The 19,667-nt window shown below is 43.4% G+C and overlaps 1 protein-coding gene across 8 annotated transcripts in view; it reads right to left on the bottom strand.

Annotated features, from left to right (window-relative positions):
• Nucleotides 1–19,667, bottom strand: part of ADGRG2 (adhesion G protein-coupled receptor G2) — a 112,619-nt gene that overhangs the window by 7,089 nt on the left and 85,863 nt on the right. For 7 of the 8 annotated variants that reach the window (XM_089904733.1, XM_089904732.1, XM_089904734.1 and 4 more), the window contains 11 exons: nt 16,407–16,798; nt 12,746–12,917; nt 12,389–12,545; nt 10,735–10,878; nt 9,985–10,107; nt 9,293–9,338; nt 9,067–9,170; nt 8,154–8,275; nt 6,539–6,807; nt 3,263–3,362; nt 2,410–2,693 (listed from right to left, as the gene is read on the bottom strand). In XM_089904733.1, coding sequence (XP_089760859.1) covers nt 2,410–2,693; nt 3,263–3,362; nt 6,539–6,807; nt 8,154–8,275; nt 9,067–9,170; nt 9,293–9,338; nt 9,985–10,107; nt 10,735–10,878; nt 12,389–12,545; nt 12,746–12,917; nt 16,407–16,798 — 1,913 coding nt within the window. The remainder of the gene's footprint in view (nt 1–2,409; nt 2,694–3,262; nt 3,363–6,538; nt 6,808–8,153; nt 8,276–9,066; nt 9,171–9,292; nt 9,339–9,984; nt 10,108–10,734; nt 10,879–12,388; nt 12,546–12,745; nt 12,918–16,406; nt 16,799–19,667) is intronic. The other variant, XM_089904736.1, reaches the window with a different exon arrangement.

Here is a 19,667-nt window from a genome sequence, read left to right as displayed (position 1 = left end):
CATTGTGCTTTTTTTTTTTTTTTAATATTTATTTATTTGGCTGTACCAGGGCTTAGTTGTGGCATGTGGGATCTAGTTCCCTGACCAGGGATTGAACCCAGGGCCCCTGCATCAGGAGTGCAGAGTCTTAACTACCGGGCCACCAGCGAAGTCCCTGTGCTTTTTTAATTTCAGTCCACAGCTCCTACCTCCCCGTCCCTCCATATGCGTAATCGATTTCCAAGTTCTGTCAAACGCCATCTCCTCCTTTGTCTCACACCCCTCCCTCCTTCTCTCCAGTCCACAGCCACATCCCTTCCCTGGGCCTTCCCCTCTTCCTGCGAAGCCTGGGGCACTGCAGCCATAGCCTTGTCTACCTTCCAGCCTCCCTGTGACAGGCTCAAGGAAATTCTCCAGCGGTGTCCTGGCCACAACACTACAGATGGGAAGAGGCCCTCAGGCTCTGCCTCCACCCCCCACTGCATGCAGGCGCAGGGCTCCCCACACAGCCCCCTCGCTACCACTCCCCAAGGCTTTGAACGCGAATATTAGCAGAATGAATGGGCGAATTGAGTTCTCCCTCTCCCCAGCCCCCAATCTATCTACTTTAAAACCTTCATGTTAAAATATCAGGTTTGCCTCTAGTAGGGTACACGTGCCCAGCCTGAAGACTGATATCTCGAGTACTGCACACCTTTGTCCACCTGCCACCCTGGGCAGCTACACTTGGTTGCATTAGGGGAGACATCAAAATGGGGGTACCCAAGGCCCAAATCAGAACCTGTATACATCTCTCCTTTTATCAACCCCAAAGCCCTGTGAATTAGGCTTTAGTTCCCTTTTATAAATGAAACAATACATTCTTTCTGTCCACTCATATTCTAATGAGAAGTCATTCTAGGGGAATGAAAAAGAGGCAGGTTCAGTTTCCACGGTAAATATGCGAGGGGAGGTACCTTGCTTTCATGTTTACAATTAGTGTGATTTGGGCATATATTTTTTCTCTTTAAAATAAGTGTCTCTTACTTTTAGCATGCCATTGTTGGCAAATAAAACTTTTATAAGTTGTCCAACACCTGGATATACCAGTTCAGGAACTGTACATTGTAGGTAAAAATGAACAACTGTATGTACCCAGCAAGCACGTTAACTGGCTTCCTCCGAATGAAATAAGAACCGGTAGCCAAATTAGGCATTTGAATTCAATCTCAGGTTAATGAACTATATTGCCTGAAAGAACTACAGGAGAATGCTCTGGGAGCTAAAAGCCACCAGCAAAAGATGAAAATGAGTGGATAAGAATGCAATTAAAGGCATCAACACAGAGGATTTGGAGTAAAAGGAAACCAAGGGACACGAATGATTGTTATTGTAACGTAAACTTATTAGCCTGCTCCGCTTTTAATGCCAAAGTGCGTCCATGAAAAATTAATCACAGCTGGGACTTCCCTGGTGGCACAGTGGTTAAGAATCTGCCTGCCAATGCAGGCGACATGGGTTCGAGCCCTGGTCTGGCAAGATCCCACATGCCGCAGAGCAACTAAGCCCGTGCGCCACAACTACTGAGCCTGCACTCTAGAGCCCGTGCTCCACAACAAGAGAAGCCACCGCAATGAGAAGCCCGGGCACCACAGCGAAGAGTAGCCCCCGCTCGCCGCAACTAGAGAAAGCCCGTGTGCAGCAACGAAGACACAACGCAACCAAAAAGAAAAAAGAAAAAAAATTAATCACAGCTGACAACTCTTTTATAATGCTGATTAGAAGAATGAGTAATTTGCTTTCCTAAAGAATACAATGAGACCAAAGAAAAAAAAAAAAGAATACAATGGAAGAGGGCTCCCAAATGACTGCGGCTGGGCTTCATTAACTAAGGAGAAGCTCCGAGGTCAAGGGTCACACACAGAGCCTGCCCTTCCCGCTGCATGTCAGGGCAGAGCAACTGCGTGGGATTAAGCACTGGGCCAGGCTGCTGCCATTGACTTCACATTTATCATTGTCTTCAAATCAAACACAGACCTAGGAGGTCAGAGTGGTGAGACCTCACGGGGACACTTATGGGTATGTGCACTTTTCTGTATGCATGTTCTTCTTCAATAAAAAAGTTAAAGGAAAAAAAGGTAAGGAACCAGGTGAAGGAAGAGTGATTGACTCTCCCAGAAACAGTTCCCTGGTGGGTTCCCCTTGATATGTTTGTTCCCTCCCAGGAGGTAGTGATGGATAAGGAGGAAAAAAGGACCACTTCTTGAATTTAACGAATTTAGCCTTTCTTCCAAGGCTCTCAGAGCACCCTTTCTCAAAGTTAAATCTGTTTTTCAATGATTATATCTTAAGCTACTAAGTAAGCCACTTTGCAGATACTCTTACTTTTAGTAGCAATATTTTTCAGTTCGACTGGGTCATTCAGTGTGTATTTAGTGCTGTAGAGCTTACCTTGTAATGTGTTAAAGATGGCAAAGAGATACATGAAGGTGACATTAACTGGTCCCCAGGCAAAGAAGGCAAAGCCCCAAGTAATTCCTAGTAAAAACGTAAGGCCAGCGACACTCCTGAGATCTTGAATACTGGTTTTTCGCTGGGCTCCCAGTTGCTTCTTCTTTTTAATTCGACAAAGTTGAACCAGGACCACAATGAACATGCTGACGTTCAGCAAAAATATCACACAGAAATATCCCACAACCGTAATATAGAATACAGCATTGCTGTTGATCCAACAACTGGAATTGGGGGGAAAAAACAGGGAAAACATATTATGGGTTTTTTTGCTGAAATATGGTTCAAAATGATAACAATGAATCTGTATTGTTTTACTGAAACATTTTCCTACAATTACAAGAGAAAAAAAAAGATAAAACCTCTGATCTCCACAGCCATTTATAGCTCTAGGGGAAAAACTCCAAGAGGGTTTATTTTAGGACACTTGGTGATTGAAAGTATTTAAAAAATATTCTTTGAAGACATTAAAAGATTTTATCCCCTTTAGATCCTAGTAACTCTATTCCATGAGTCTTTACTAACATAGTGTAGCTGGTATTTTATTTTTATCAGAGGCTTATAAAAGTATTTTTGAAATACTTCCTCCTAATTCATTTTTTTAATACTTACATAGTAGCATGGCTTTTCTAACTAGCTGATCTCATTACATATATAACTGCAAAGCCTGCTGTAAATGTTACTGGATTTTATTAGGATGAGAGCCAGCTGATATGCTGATTAGAGCCTCCATTTTCTTGGAGAATTCTGCTTTCCAGTTCACTTAACATTCCGAGGGGGGCTTTGTACTCACAAGTCATCAGGTGACCCGTTGGGGAATTTCCCATAGGATCCAAGTCCATAGTTATCTGGAGATATAATCAGGACAATGGTCACAACCACAGCTGGTACCCCTGGAAGATGGGAAACATTGGTCACACACAGTTCTAATAACCAAAGGTGATGAGAAGAAAGAATAGAGATCACGTTTTATTTTCTTCTGAAATAGCAGAGAATGGTGAGCTGTTCACCAAACCCAGTTTCTCTTCCTCCGGGCATGTGGCTGGCCATCTCCCAGCCTCTCTTACAGCTAGGTGTATGTGGCTACTTGACTAAGTCTTGGCCAATGGAACATGGACAGAAGTGATTTGCTCCACCTCTTGGCCTAGCCCATAAAAACCTCCAGTGAGATTCTCTACTCTTTTCTCCCAAATTCAGAGCGAACTTGGAAGCCCTGTCTTGAGGCAGAGTCTCCAGCAGCTTGGCTCCTGAAAAATCACAAGACCAGAGACCCCTCCACTTCTGCTAACTGGACTGCACATGAGTAAGAAATTACCTGCTCCTGACATTTCAGGGTTTGTCTGCTATGGTAGCTAGTGTTAGCCTTAACTTACACCCATCTGGAATGTAATTTTAAGGGTCAGGTGGCAGGCAAAGTGAAGGACTCCAAAATATACACCAAAGAATCAACCTGTTAGGGTTACCAGCAACTTCTGGAAAATCTTTCATTATGAACCCCAAAGTCCTCAACTGATTATCTGGAGCCCGTTGATGGACTGAGATGCCTGACCTGATTGATTTGGGGGTGTTGATTGCCACTACACTGGCTCTCTCACTGGCTCTCCCAGGGCGCTTGGGCTAAGAGGAAGCATAATGAAAAGGCTCCTCCCCACTTAAAGTGACCTTGGGCTGGGAAGGAGTCCGTCTCACCCCTCTACCCCATCACTCCCCACCCCACGCTGACACTTCACACTCTGTGCACACACACCAGCCTGGCATACAATCTCAAGGCTCTGGTAAATAAAAACAATTCCTTCTCACAGCCAGGTTGGGCTACCTGGTACCATCTAACATAATATTTCATTTAATTCTTTTGTATTTGTACCTCACGGAGACCCTGACATATGGTGACTTCCTAAGCGAGACACCTTCCTAAAAAGAAAATCCTGGGGGTGCGGAGCTTTCCCTTGACAAGGGAATCTGACCATTCAGGATTGTACAAAGAAGACGGAATCCGTGCCCAAGATCAGAGGCAGGGATTTCTTTTTCTGGGAATAAGTGACTTTCTAGAAAGGTGTTGTTCTTCACAAAGATATAATAACAAGCAGGATGACAAGGGAGGAAAAGGGTCTGCAATCCTATTGCATAGGGAATATCTGAAGGAATATTTATTTAATATACATATATTTTTAAATATCTTTTGATGTAGACCACTTTTAAAGTCTTTATTGAATTTGTCACAATATCACTTCTGTTTTTTGTTTTTTTTTGGCCCGAGGCATGTGGGATCTTAGCTCCCCAACCAGGGATTGAACCTGCACCCCCTGCATTGGAAGGCGAAGTCATAGCCACTGGACCGCCAGGGAAGTCCCTGAAGGAGTATTTAGCCTGAAGAAGAGGAGGGAGTCTGGGAGGGATGGCGGCTATAATACAGTGGAAGGGATATGCATAAGAAATTAGAGGGCTTCCCTGGTGGCGCAGTGGTTGGGAGTCCACCTGCCGATGCGGGGGACGCGGGCTCATGCCCTGGTCCGGGAGGATCCCACATGCCGCGGAGCGGCTGTGCCCGTGAGCCATGGCCGCTGAGCCTGCATGTCCGGAGCCTATGCTCCGCAACGGGAGAGGCCACAGCAGTGAGAGGCCTGCGTACCGCAAAAAAAAAAAAAAAAAGGAAATTAGAAAGCCAGCCTCGGCTGTTCTCGAGCTGTGGAAATTAGGGTAAATTACGTCATCACTTTGAGCCAGGTTCTTCACCTGGTATTAGCAATAACTGCCTTGCTAACTTCACTGACTTGTCTCTTATGGGGTTACTTGTGTGAAAATACATTGAGAAATAGAGCATTATACATATATATTACATGTAGATTATCTAAAGGACTCTGGCAGAACAGGTATCAGCTTCTTATTTTTTTTGCTGAGAGAGCAAAACCAAGACCGCTGGGTAAGTGCCACCAGAGAGCCAAGTGAACTTAATGGAAAAACAGACCTGCAGAGCTTTAGAAGATGGGCATTGGCTGCCTTGTAAGGTATTAAAAATGAGACAATAGGCCCAAAATGGATTCGCTTATGCTAGCCACAGGTCACCAAACTGAGACTTAACTCCATTACAGAGTTAAGTCTTCGGCTCTCCCAGAAATGGAATCTTAAACCAGTCAATCCGAAATCACCTTATCAGCACTAGGTAGGTAACCTGCCTGATAGACCCCTGCCACCCCTGAAGGAAAGTAACCTTGCAATAACCAACCCGCTTTATTGCCCAGAATGACTTCCTTATTCCTGCTTCCTTCTGCCTATAAAAAGTCTTTCACTTGGTACAGCTCCTCAGAGCTCCTTTCTATCTGCTAGACGGGATGCTGCCTGATTCATGAATTGTGAATAAAGCCAGTAAGATCTTTCAAATGTACTCAGCTGAATTTTGTTTTTTAATGAAGGTAATGAGCTCCCCTACAATAGAAAAATTCAAGCAGAGGTTAAATTATCTTTAGTCAAGGGTAAGTCAAGTCCAGGAGGCTCCTACATTTGGTGGGAAGTTGAATGAATAAACCTTCAAGATCTTGGGGGCGTCTAAGACTTTGTGATCCACCACTGACAGGTGGAATGATCTGAAATACCGGGCCAGTGTTGTGATGAAGTTACGTTAGGTTTTATCTGTACGTTCTCTCGCTCTGCCCTGCTGAGCACACCGTCGTGCACATGTGTGAATCTGGGAGGTACAGAGCAGAGTGAGGCTGGCTGGGAGCTTGGGGACTGACAGTCTGGCCTCATTATCACCAAGCTAATATTTTCAATTGATTGAGCACCTTCTGTGTGCCAGCCCCAGTTCTAGTTACTGGAGATACAAAGAGGATTCATAGCCCTAACCTCAGAGTGTTGTGGTCATAACCAATCCAGGGTAAATATACAGGTGTTCTAGAAAGAGACTTAACAAGGTTGCTCTCTGGGCAGTGAAACATGAAAAGGAGAATAAAGCTGTTTTAGAAACCTGCCAAGTATGACCTGCTTCATCAATGTCTCTATCTGATTAAAAATCAAAACACTGGAGAAAAAGCAGAGAAAACCCAGGCACTGTGTGAGCAAAAATTATACATACCCCAACCAACAATGCAGAATTTAAGGATGTATTTTCGGATGTAAGTATTAAACACTTTGACAAGGGCCAGGTACATATGGAATGCTTCCAGGCCCATCCAAGTGAACGAGACCAAGAGAAAATAATGCAGAAATATAGCCACTGAGATGCAGAGGCCTCTTATGTCATACAAAGCAATCCACGAGTCCAAGAGGAACACCAGGTTCAGCAGCAGCAGAGCTGCACACAGCTGGATGAGGATTTTGGAAGGGTAATCCCTCCGGATCTTTCTAAGAGGAAAGGACAAAAAAAGAATTAGCATCACAATCTGCCAAGGTTTATGTGAACATATCTGTGTTCTAAGCAATTTATTTTTATTTTTTGGTAAATGTCTATATGTATAAATTTCCTCTCTGAGCGTGGGTGTGTATGTGTGTGGGGGGGGAGGCCTTAAAGCCAACAATAACAACAAAGGGAAAATCGAAACCGAATCATCTGTGATAACCATATGGAAAATTCATGTTTATATTTCTGTGGAACCTTTTAATACATGCTGACTATTGACCCATCCTTTCAAATAGTTTGTTGTGGAATCTTCTGAGCACCCACCTCCACTTCTCCCAAATTACTTCTAGAAGCATTGTGCTGCTTCTCATACAATAGGCTCCTCTATTCAGATCTTCAAAAAGCCAGATTCTCCTCTTATCTTATGTTAGTAGTTAAAATGAGATCATGGAAAGAAGAGTTCAAACTATAGCTAAATGAAACAGCCATAGGAAAATACAGCTAACTGATGACATGTACATGTTTATGCGTGTGAAATTAGATCTGGTGAGATCATTCTGAGTAATGGTTGGCCTTATAGTAATTTAGTCTCATTAATCATATTTCCAAAGGTCCACTAGGAGATCTGTAGTCACAGCTGGACCCTAAGTTTGGCACTAAAAGTAAATTTGCGCATTTCCTGATCAGTGTCCAAAATCTAAATCCCAGAACTTACATATTATTTCATTTAGTTAATGCAATAAAAGTGCCTATATTTCTTTTCTGACAGAATTTATTGGAATCCCCCCCAGAAGTGACCAAAGGGACCCTTCTGATAAGCCAAGAAGGAGATGCTGTCATTTGGAATGTCATTCTTGCTTTGACCTACAAAGCCACACTCACTGAGTATCTGTATTTTTCAGTGACACTTGATACCCTTTATTCTTCTTCATCCCCACACCCGTTAATGCATTTAATCTTTTGTGTTTGCTCAGTATTATTTAGAAACTTAACATATTAAACACAGCTCTTGTGCTGTACATGGAGCTATGGTCTATTTCACATTGTAAGCTCTTGGGTTTCGGGGTCTGCATCCATTTTTCATTTCTCACTTAATGTCAGCTAGGTACCAGGCATCATTTTAGGGTACAAGGATGATTAAGACACAACCCCTGCCTTCAGTGAGTGCACAAACTAGTGGAAGGAAGGAAATATATAAACCAAAAAGTCCCATGAAGTTTTACATATAGGTGGCCCCACTAGATGGGTGGACAGGATAAGCTAGGCTAAGGAGCATGCTTAATTAATTAATATACTTTGGCAATTGAGGTGCTATGTCATATAATCCAAGTTTCCAGTTGTGGATACTCACTCAAAGGCTATGTAGGTTACAAGAGTAACTGACAAAAAAATTGATGAAAGCCCACAACCAATATAGGTGATAAATGTCAGGGCCATTATCTGAGCCGGTGGCAAGGATGTTCGAGACAAGTCCTGGAAAATAAAATATTGCTTTCAAGACCAAATATTTTTAAATAAATAACAGTCATAATTTACATTTATTGGGTATTCAGGTACCTGTCCATAGTTCGTTCAACAAACCTACAAGATAGGCACAATTATTATCATCATGTAAAGATAATAAAACTGAGGCCCAGAGAGGTTAAGTAATTTGCCCAGGGTCACACAGCTACAAAGTAGAGGAGCCAGGATCCAAATTCAGGTCTGGCCGACTCCAAAGCCCATGTACTTGATCACTGCATTATGGTGCACTGGAAAAGCACCAGGCTAGAAGCCAAAAGACTTGAATTTGGCTTCTGGCTCTTATATTTCTTAGTTCTATGACTGTGGACAATTACCTAACAAGTGAGTCTTAATTCTGACTTCATTAATATGAAAATAACAACTCCCTATTCTACCCATCTTGCTGGATTGTTGGGCAGATTAAATAAAATAATTTATGTCAAATGTTTTATAAAATTTTAAAGTGCATTAAAACTATTTTTATTACCCATTTTAATCTGAATTCCCTAGTCCTCTTATAGCTATCTTAAAAAGAAAAACTTAAATGTAAAAATAGAATGCGAAAAAATACTTCTAAGTTCAAGTATTTTCCTTCAAGTACATTTGCTTATTAGAAGAGTCATTTCATTGGTCTATAACTTTGCCACAATATGATGAAACCTGCTGATCTATCAAAGTTATCCATCAGATTAGACATCATGGTATGATCCCCAGCTAACCCTCAGACCCAAATCTAAGGCCAGGTAGAGTGGGGATATTACCAGTAGGACGCCGAAGCTTGTAAGGTGGCTGCAGGTACAGGTGGTTTCATTTAGCCTCCTGTCTTTGACAGAGCAGCCATCAGATGACCAGCCTCCTCTGCCACCTGTTGGCATTGGAAAGAGTGTCCGCCCCGTCAGCAAAGCCACTGCGCCAACCACTGCTCCTCCCTCCTTGCTCCCCCTCCCCTTCCCACTCAAGACTGAAAAAGTTATGTCTGGAACCTACCGTTTCTGCCCAAGTCCCAAAATACACATCTCACTGTTAAGTCATCCTGTAACAGAAAGATAAACTACAAATAATTAATTTACAGAACTGAAAAAACTGGAAAGCGATTAGAAAAAAACGATATTTTAAAATTTCAGAATCTCACTCCTGATTTTAGGAGAGTTCTTATTTTACACTGGTCTCTAGAAGCAAGTGAGTCTCATATACGTCAGCACTTAAACTCAGCAATCGTGCACAGGAATCACCTTGAGGCCTTGCTAAAAGGCACATTCTGATTCAGTGGGTCTGGGGTGGGGCCTGAGAGTCTGCATTTCTAGCAAGTTCCCAGGTGATGCTGATGCTGCAGGTCTGCAAACCACACTTTGAGCAGCGAGGTCATAGATGATGCTCAATGTGAACAGAACTAAGATGCTTTCTCTTTGGAGGTGAGACTCAGACCTGTAGCCGCAGATATAAAGCACTGAAAACTGGCAAGAAGAGCTTGCTTTTTACACTGCTCCTTCTTGGAAATTAGGAAGGCAGTTATTAGGCATGTTAAAACCCAACGGAGTGACTATGTGATTCTAGTCTTACACACTGCCCTAACTGGGTCTAAGGATCTGCTGAATCTACTTTTTTCAGGCAAAGTCTTACAGCCATAGTTTGCATGAGGTGTTTCTGGTCAATGAACAGACCAGACGGGCCCCGCCCACCTGGCTCCGGTGGATGTGCTTTAATGTAACCGTCACGTTTCTTGTCAAATTCTTGACTGTCAGGTTCGCCACGCTCGAGGAAATGACATAGCTGATCAGAGAGAGGTTCTCCAAGGCAGGGTCCTAGCACACCAAAGAATCAATAAGATGGCAAGGGAAAATTAAATGTTATCAGAGAATTTTAGAGCTAGACGGGACCCTAAGGACTATTCAGTCCACACTGTTTATTTTACTACCTAGGTCAGGAATTCAGGGGCAGGGAGTAAAGTGACTTTCCCAAGGACCATAATGAGAGGCAGAGCTTATTCCACTATACAATGCTCTAAATGCTGAGTTAAATTTCACAGATTGACACAACGAGACCCTCATGAATCTTAAAGGGAACATAACATTAAGCCATTTAAGCTGTGTGTTCCTGAGCAAGTTACTTAACCTCTCTGTGCCTCCATAGCCTCATCTGTAAAACTGGGATAATAATTCAATAGTTCCTCCCTCATGATGTTGAGAGGATTAGAGTTAACATTTCTAAGTGCTTATGATACTGCACGGCAGGTGATAAATGCTATGTGAGTGTCAGTTATTGTTATTTATCCTCAGCAGCATCATTAGGTCCTGTTTAAAAATAAACTACAGCTTTTCAGCAATTCATGTGACTTATAGCAGGCTTAAGAATATGTGAGGATTAAAAGAAATAAAACTCCCTCAGTCCCCCCCAAAACCGAAACCAAAAGCAATTAGAGGCAACTTTACCTGAAACAGGGCAGGTGTTTCAAAAAAGTTGAACTGCACCCTGGAAGCCAGCTCCACATCATTAGCTGGTAAATTACTCATCAGCGAAGAAGGCAGAGTAATAACACCAATACTATTCTCAGGAGCCTGAGTTTCCAGAGAAACCTGAAAATCAAGTGAAAGATCATAAAGACCTCTGGGGCTAGTATAATGAAGAGATGGAAAACACAACACCTAATTAAGATGGAGGATCCTGTAAGGGCATTTATTTGTGGTGTCTCTATGTACAATTGGTTCTTCTTTTTTCTCTGACTGCTATGAAATTAGAGGATGTGTAATAGGGAGATGAGGCCTCGGAGCAGGAAAGGAAACATTTTAAGGATAAAGGATATACAGAAACAGTCAGAAAGTGCAGGATACTATATGTCAATTGTATCTCAATAAAGCTAGGGTGGGAGGGGAGAAAGTTCAGGGCTCTCTCCTTGCAGAGCCCAAGGAGACCACAGCAGCAGACACACCAACTTGGTGACCTGTTAGGGCAAAGTCATCATAGAACCACATGCACTAAACTTGTAAAGGGAAGACTAGACAAATTAAGTTTAAAGGCGAGACTTGGTTTTACTTGCATGTTTCCAGTCCCCAATCCCTCTAAAAGAAAACACTAGAAGCAGGATTGATATACAGCACCACTATATATACAGCACCACTACACCAGTGTAGTCGTAACACTTGTTAAAATATTGAAATGGGGACTTCCCTGGTGGCGCAGTGGTTAAGAATCCGCCTGCCAATGCAAGGGACATGGGTTCGAGCCCTGGTCCAGGAAGATCCCACATGTGACGGAGCAACTAAGCCCATGCGCCACAACTACTGAGCCTGCGCTCTAGAGCCCGCAAGCCACAACTACTGAGCCCACGTGCCACAACTACTGAAGCCCGTGCTCCACAACAAAAGAAGTCACCGCAATGAGAAGCCCGCGCGCTGCAACGAAGAGTAGCCCCCACTTGCCGCAACTAGAGAAAGCCCGCGCGCAGCAACGAAGACCCAATGCAGCCAAAAATAAATAAATAAATTTATATATTAAAAAAAATACTGAAATGGGTCGAAAAGTAGCTGGTACCAAACGTAAAATAGATAGCTAGTGGGGAAGCAGCCACATAGCACAGGGAGATCAGTTCGGTGCTTTGTGACCATCTAGAGGGGTGGGATAGGGAGGGTGGGAGGGAGACGCAAGAGGGAGGGGATATGGGGATATATGTATACACACAGCTGATTCACTTTGTTATACAGCAGAAACTAACACACCACTGTAAAGCAATTATACTCCAATAAAGATGTTAAAAGAAAAAAAAAAGAAAAAGCGAAGTCGCCGGTGTCCCTGCTCTCTCCCAACTGCCTAGAACCCGCTGGACACCTCCCCGACTTGACTGCCCCCCCGCAAACTTCCACAAGCCAGCTGCTAAAGGGTTAACACTGGGCACAACGAGGACCTCTGAGATCCTGCTCCAGCCAAGACCAATGTCCTTTTCTTGATTCTGTGGCGCCCCATTGTTCTAGATGTTAAATATTTTGAATATCACCCCTGAGTATAGCAGTAATTGCCTCAATCATGAAGTACACAAGGACTATAATCATATACAAAAAAAGGTCTTTTCCACAATAAATTAGGATGTACCTGAAGATTTGCAGGGTCTTGGGCAGCAAAAGTAGTTGTGTCAAAATTACTGGCATTCACTCTGATCACAGTCAGAGCCAAAGAAGGGGAGGTCAGACTTATGGTCTTGGTTGAAAAATTCAGCTGTAAGCCAATGTCATCCACTACTTTTAGCAATCTGTAAAGAGAAGTAGCCGTTCAAATTCAGCACTCCCACTTTGTTTTCCCCAGTCTAAGCAGAATATTGAGTAGAAACTTAGCAAGTCATCATGAACCTCGTACGTGAGAGAAAAATACTTGGCTTTAATTAATCATATAGAAGCATCATTATCATTAGAGGGTCCCCTCTCATGACCACATCAGTTTGCTAAGTCATACCTTTGGGCCAAAGGGGCCAGCAAGGTGGGCGGGGAATGAAGGAGTCTGCTGACTTGGTTTATCATTTGTCCTGCGAGGTTAGGCTCCAAGCTGCCTAAGGAAAGAACCTTCTCCATCCGGGACACTTGGTTCTCAAGCTCAGAAACACTGACGCTGCTGGTGTGAACAATTTCTATAACAGAGAGCCAAATCACTTTCTGAACACATAATGGAAAAATCACTAATGAAGGAACACACATAGACTCTGTGACCTAGCAAACCCACTCCTAGGTATTTGCCCCAAGGAGATGAAAACCTGTCTTAAGAAGACATGTTCATAAATGTTGATAGTAGCCTCTTTCATAATAGTCCCAAACTAGAAACAACCCAAATGTCCATCAACTGGAGAATGAGGAAACAAACTGTGGTCCATCCATACAGTGGACTATTACTCAGTAATAAAAAGGAATTAACTGCTGATAAATGCAACAACATGGACAGGTCTCCAACAGTCCAATGTATTATGTTACATGAAAGAAGCCAGACTCAAAAGGCTACATACTGTATGATTCTCTTCATGTGACATTCCAGAAAAACTGAAAGCATAGGGAAACAAAACATATCAGTGGTGCCCAGAGGCTTGGGGTAGTGGGTAGGAGTTGACTACAAAGGGACACGAGGGAACTTTGGGGATAGTGGAAACGTTATATATCATGATGGTGGTTACGTGACTGTGGGCATTTATCCAACCTCGTAGAACTATAAAAATTTCATTCATCTATAGAACTGGATGAATTTTATTATAGGTAAATTATACTTCAAGAAACCTAACTAAAAAAAAAATGTAAAAGCACATTAGTGTATTTAGTGTATATCTGTATAAGCATAAATATACATGTATTTAATTTACAGCATGAATACAGAACTTTATGTGGGTAACTAAAAGCTCTTTTTGTGGAAAGGAGAATAGTATGAAATCAACAGCTGGACTACCAGCTGTAAGCCTGATTTTTTAGTAGTGTTTTTAATTGGGATACAATGATATAAACCTGTCTAACAACAAAGAAGTCTCTCTTTTAATTTTATTGAAGTAGAGTTGATTTACAATGTTGTGTTAATTTCTGCTGTACAGTGAAGGGACTCACTTATACATATATATATTCTTTTTCATATTCTTTTCCATTATGGTTTATCACAGGATATTGAATATAGTTCCCTGTACTATATACAGTATGACGTTGTTTATCCATTCTATATATACTAGTTTGCATCTGCTAATCCCAAACTCCCAATCCTTCCCTCCCCTACCCCTCTCCCCCTTGGCAACCACAAGTCTGTTCTCTATGTCTTGTGAGTCTGTTTCTGTTTTGTAGATAAGTTCATTTGTGTCATATTTTAGATTCCACATATAAATGATATCATATGGCATTTGTCTTTCTCTTTCTGACTTACTTCGCTTAGTATGATAATCTCTAGGTCCATCCACGTCGCTGCAAATGGCATTACTTCATTCTTTTTTTTTAAATTTTTATTTATTTTTTGGCTACGTTGGGTCTTTGTTGCTGTGTGTGGGCTTTCTCTAGTTGCGGTGTGTGGGCTCAGTAGTTGTGGCACGTGGGCCCTAGAGGGCGTGGGCTTCAGTAGTTGCGGCGTGTGGGCTCTAGGGCACGCGGGCTTCAGTAGTTGTGGCACACGGGCTCAGTAGTTGCAGCACGCAGGCTCTAGAGCGCTGGCTCAGTAGTTGTGGCACATGGGCTTAGTTGCTTGGCGGCATATGGGATCTCCCCAGTCCAGGGATTGAACCTGTGTCCCCTGCATTGGCAGAAGGATTCTTAACCACTGCACCACCATGGAAGTCCTATTTCATTCTTTTTAATAGCTGAGTAATATTTCATTGTATATATATGTATAAAACACATATATATAAAAAACATATCTTTGGGCTTCCCTGGTGGCGCAGTGGTTGAGAGTCCACCTGCCAATGCAGGGGACACGGGTTCGTGCCCCGGTCTGGGAGGATCCCACATGCCGCGGAGCGGCTGGGCCTGTGGGCCGTGGCTGCTGAGCCTGCGCATCCGGGGCCTGTGCTCCGCAACGGGAGAGGCCACAACAGTGAGAGGCCCGCGTACCGCCAAAAATATATTTATATCTTCTTTATCCATTCATCTGTCGATGGACATTTAGGTTGTTAACATGTCTTGGCTACTGTAAACAGTGCTATGAACACAGGGGGTGCATGTATCTTTTCAAATTTTAGTTTTGTCTTTGTATATGCCCAGGAGTGGGACTGCTGGATCATGTGGCAACTCTATTTTTAGTTTTCTGAGGAACCTCCATACTGTTCTCCATAGTGGCTGCACCAATTACATCCCCACCAACAGTGTAGGAGGGTTCCCTTTTCTCCACGCCCTCTCCAGCATTTATTATTTGCAGACTTTTTAATGATGGCCATTCTGACCGGTGTGAGGGGATACCTCACTACAGTTTTGATTTGCATTTCCCTAATAATTAGCGATGATGAGCATCTTTTCATGTGCCTATTGGCCACCTGTATGTCTTCTAACAAAGAAGTCTCTTAATTTCACCACCTAACATCCTATTTCTTATTTTGCATATTCCCTTCTAATCTTTATCCACCTGTTATAACTTACTATTACAAACATGGTGTGCAAACTATTTACTGTCGCGTTATTTTCACTTCACTCAAGACTTGAAAAATGCCCCAAGTTTCTGTCTAGCTGTTCTTATGCACAGCTGCGTAATAGACGTTTTGTTGAGGTGGCGTATCATATTTCATCATTCCTCTCTTGTGGAATTCAAAAATATCTCCAGTCATTTGGCTCCAAATCTCCTGGGGATGCTTGCCCGGGGTAGAGCAGGCAGGACCACAACTCGAGCTCCAATCTCATGTCGCCAAGAAGTTGGCTTGGCCTCCCACCCTCCAAATTCTAGAGGAAGGCCTGCTTCTTACCCACTGGCTTGAAACTCCAGAGAGTAACCAGAATTCTCTCTGCTTCCTTCCCTCTTCCCTTTATCTTTTTAACCCTAAGCCTACTTTGTGTCCGGGGAGCCCCGTGCAGTTTCCATGGCATTCTCATGTCCGCCACGGTTCCAAACCTATGAGACTATTTCCATCTTGAGGTAGAGCAGGCTAAGTTAGGGGGGGCTAAATGGCTTATTCTGGGTCCCACCGCCTGTGAGGGCCTGGGCAGACCCACCCCTAGGTCTTCTGAATTCTCTTCTCCTCCTCACGGCTACTGTGGCTCAGCCCCAGCTCTGGCACTCTGTGACTGACTGGTTTTCAGGAACATCAATGTTTTCTTTTGTCTTCTGTCTAAATGCAGTTACTGTGTTTAATAGTTCAAAATCTTTCTCTTCAGAATGTTGAAAACAGTGACCCAACAACCTTTTGTAGGAGAAAGAAACCTATAAAATAACTCATCTTGACAAAATGAGATCTGTGTTTGCCTCAGAGCTATTTCTCTTGGCCAAACAATCAAACTCAGCCATATCTATGTTCTAAGAATGCCCAAAGGAAAGCTCTCAAAATCAAGTAGGCATCACAAAAGCAAAGGCTTAACGTGGTTTCATTACAGGTATTTTGATTTGGCAGGCTGGCAGCTGGGTTTCACGTGACCAGAATTACAACAAACGTGGGAGCAGCGTTGCTCCCTGTACTTACCTGTCTTGTCAGGAGGTGTGCTGGTCGTGTTGACATTCACAGGGGCAGACGTGGTGGGAGAGGGAGGTAAGGATTTCACAGGTGGCAAGGTGTGGGAAAGATGAATTGGAGGCACAGGGGAAGAGATAGTTCCAGACTGGGGGAGCATATCAATGGCAGGGCTGGAAGCTATGGGAGCTGAAGGCTGGGGAGAAGAAAGGGGAATCACCCCTGTTGGAGAGTGAGGGCTCTGGATTACAGATGGATGAGCTAGAGGCTCAGTAAAAGAGAAGGCACTGGAGGTCTGGGACACAATGGTGGCCTGAGGAGCAACCGGGATGGAATTGCTGGAAGAAGAAAATGGTGTACCATGTGGATGACCAGCAAGACACACAACGGGATCCTGCACGTCACTAAAGGAAAGAGTCAGAGAGATGCACGTGAGACACGAATGAGCTACAGAGGCTAATCTCTTCTTCTGGCAACCATCTGACACCACCACTGTGACATGGCTCCACCAGGGACCTGCCACTGCACATCCTCTGTGGACCTGCTACTGGCCTCCTGCCCCTGCCCACTGCCACCACCTTCTCCCGGGGAGGGGAATTAGCCAGGAGGGATGTTCTTTCATGAATTCCCAGTTCTGCTTCACTTGTTCACTGCTGCTCCCTGACTCTATCAGTCAGTTGAGGAGATCTTGTAACATTTCCAGGTGCTTCTTGCGGAGGGGAGCTATTAAACGCCCTGCGACCCAACTGGTAGTTTCCATATACTAGGAATCTGTCTTTTTTGGTGTTTTTTTTGATTTTACAAAATTTACTCTCAAAAAAAATGGAATCACATGCCCAAACTGTTCCCAACATACTTAAAATTTTTCTAAAAACTGAATCAAATGCCAAAATACCATTTTCCTTTAATATTCAAATCCACACTGACAAAACTGGCTCATCATTTTTGGAACAACTGATTTGACTTAGAAGCTAAAGCACACCCATTTCAAAACTATGTCTGTCCATAATAGATCCACTAACTCTTGTGTCAACTCAGTATTAACAATGGCTTCAAAGTGGTATGGCGTAAACTGAAAAGCAGTTCTAAATTTACCAGTAACAACAAAATGTTCTTCAAATTTTTCTTAAGTTTTTGCAACCAAAGTACGTAATTCTGTCAATTACAATTACAGTCTTCTGCATATTGATTGATAGAAGAAAAAAATATGTAGAAATCACTATTATTAATTTGTAGAATGGAATTTTTAATTCCAGCAAATTCTTGTACTGGTCTTGGTGGGTCACAAATAAGCTTTTCCTTTCCAAGAAACTTCAAATTTAGGTCGTTCACATGCACACTGGTGATACTGGCTAGGAAAGGTAAATCACACTGCCATTTTTTTTTCTTCAACGTATTGAATTTTGTTTCAAGAAAATCTTGAATTGGAGTTAACAATACATAAATTTTTGTGAAACTGATGAGCATAGGAATCTGCCTGGATCAATTTTATACTGCTATAGCCTGCCATGGTCCTAACTAGCACGTAGTATGTGAACAAGAAATGCTTGCTGAATGAAAACATGGATCAAGCTGGGGCCAAAGTGGTGGTCCCCAGCTTGTACATCAGCTACACCCTCAATGTTTCTGTAGCCCAGTGGTTCTCAACCTTGGCTGTGCCTGAGAATTACGTAGAGGACTTTTTAAAAAAACAGAGAGATTTCTGTGGCCTTCTCCTAAGTATCTGATTCAGTTGGTCCTGGAGTGGGGGTGAGGTTCGCAGGCCCATATATTTTCATGACATGGAGGACTGAGAAGAACTCATCTACCTTCTGGCACAAAATCCACCAGTCTTCAGGGGAAAAGGCAACAAATTATCACCCAGGGAAGACTCTGGTGGATCCAGTCTTAGACGGTGACTTAGAACAGCAGTGAGAATGTACTCTTGGAGCTTCTCTTGGGTTAGAGGAGGGAGGAATATCAGGTTGAGAGACCTAAGGAAAGTCATACCCATAAAAAGAAATGCTGGCTCAACCCAGTCTGGGCCAGGCACCCAGCTAGAAGCCTCTCCCCACGGCCTGATGTTCGGGAAGCAGTATGGACAAAGGGGTGCCAGATAGAAAGACGATGAGTCGCGAAGCCTTGGCTGGGGCTCCAGCTCTCACTACTCCTCTGGGCAATCCACCCAACTTCTCTGAGCCTCCATTCCCTAAATTGTATAATGCGGCAACCCATCTGGCCAAGCTGTGGCAAAGGTGCTTTGAGAGGTGTAAATTAAATTTCCTTCATATTATCTGGGGGCTGCAGCAGCCGGACCCCTTAGCATGGGGCTCCCATTCGCTGGGCTCAACCATGAAGAGGTTGCCCTGTATTGCTCTCATCACTTCTGCTAATCAGAGCCCTTAACCCACCGGGTGAGGTACGTGGTGAGCAGCAGAGCAGTGGCGGGCAACGCCACCTATACGTTAGAAACCTTGGAGCACTTCAGCACCAGTGCCGGGGCTCCCAACCCAAACCAAATGAGCGAGAATCTCTGGGGTGGGTGCAGGCATCCATATTCATTTTAATGTGCTTCTTTGCTGAGGCATAGCCTAATACAGTAAACTGTACTAATCTTACATTTAGAGCTTGAAGAATTATAAAAATTGTAATTGTAATATGTATACACCTCTATCACCACCACCCGGATCAAAATATAGAGTATTTCCAGCACCCAGAAGGAGACCTTGACACATCAGTTCTAAAACAGCCCCATGTGTTTCTAATTGGTTCTTAAGAACAAATGCATTGGAAAGACACTGGGCCATCATCTAATTCTAGCCTAATTTTTAAAAAATCCAGAAACCTAGGCTGCACCCCAGACCAATGACATCCCTAGCTCTGCGGGTGGGAGGCAGGCATCAGCGCATGTATGTATGCATGCATGCATGCATGCATGTATGTATGCATGCATGTGTGTATGCATGTATGCATGTATGTACATGCTGTGCCGCGTGGCTTGTGGGATCTTAGTTCCCTGACCAGGGATTGAACCCAGGCCCCAGCAATGAAAGTGCCAAGTCCTAACCACTGGACCACCAGGGAATTCCCAGCATTGGTATTTTTAAAACTCCCCAGATGATTCCAACATACAGCCAGGGCTGAGAACCACTGTTCTACAGTCTAGAACTCCACTACTCAAAGTGGGGTCCATGAACCAGCTTCACCTGGTTCCCCCAATGTTAATAACTAACATTTGGAGCTTAACCCAAATAGCTACCAAAATTTAGCATACGACAAAGGTGGCATCTCAGG

Source organism: Delphinapterus leucas, chromosome X (assembly GCF_059928025.1).
Source record: "Delphinapterus leucas isolate spDelLeu-1000000601 "Yukka" chromosome X, BTC_Dleu_Yukka2, whole genome shotgun sequence".
Taxonomy (NCBI): Eukaryota; Metazoa; Chordata; class Mammalia; order Artiodactyla; family Monodontidae; genus Delphinapterus; species Delphinapterus leucas.
Note: the sequence above shows the minus strand (reverse complement) of the source record. Positions and strands in the feature narration are given on the sequence as shown.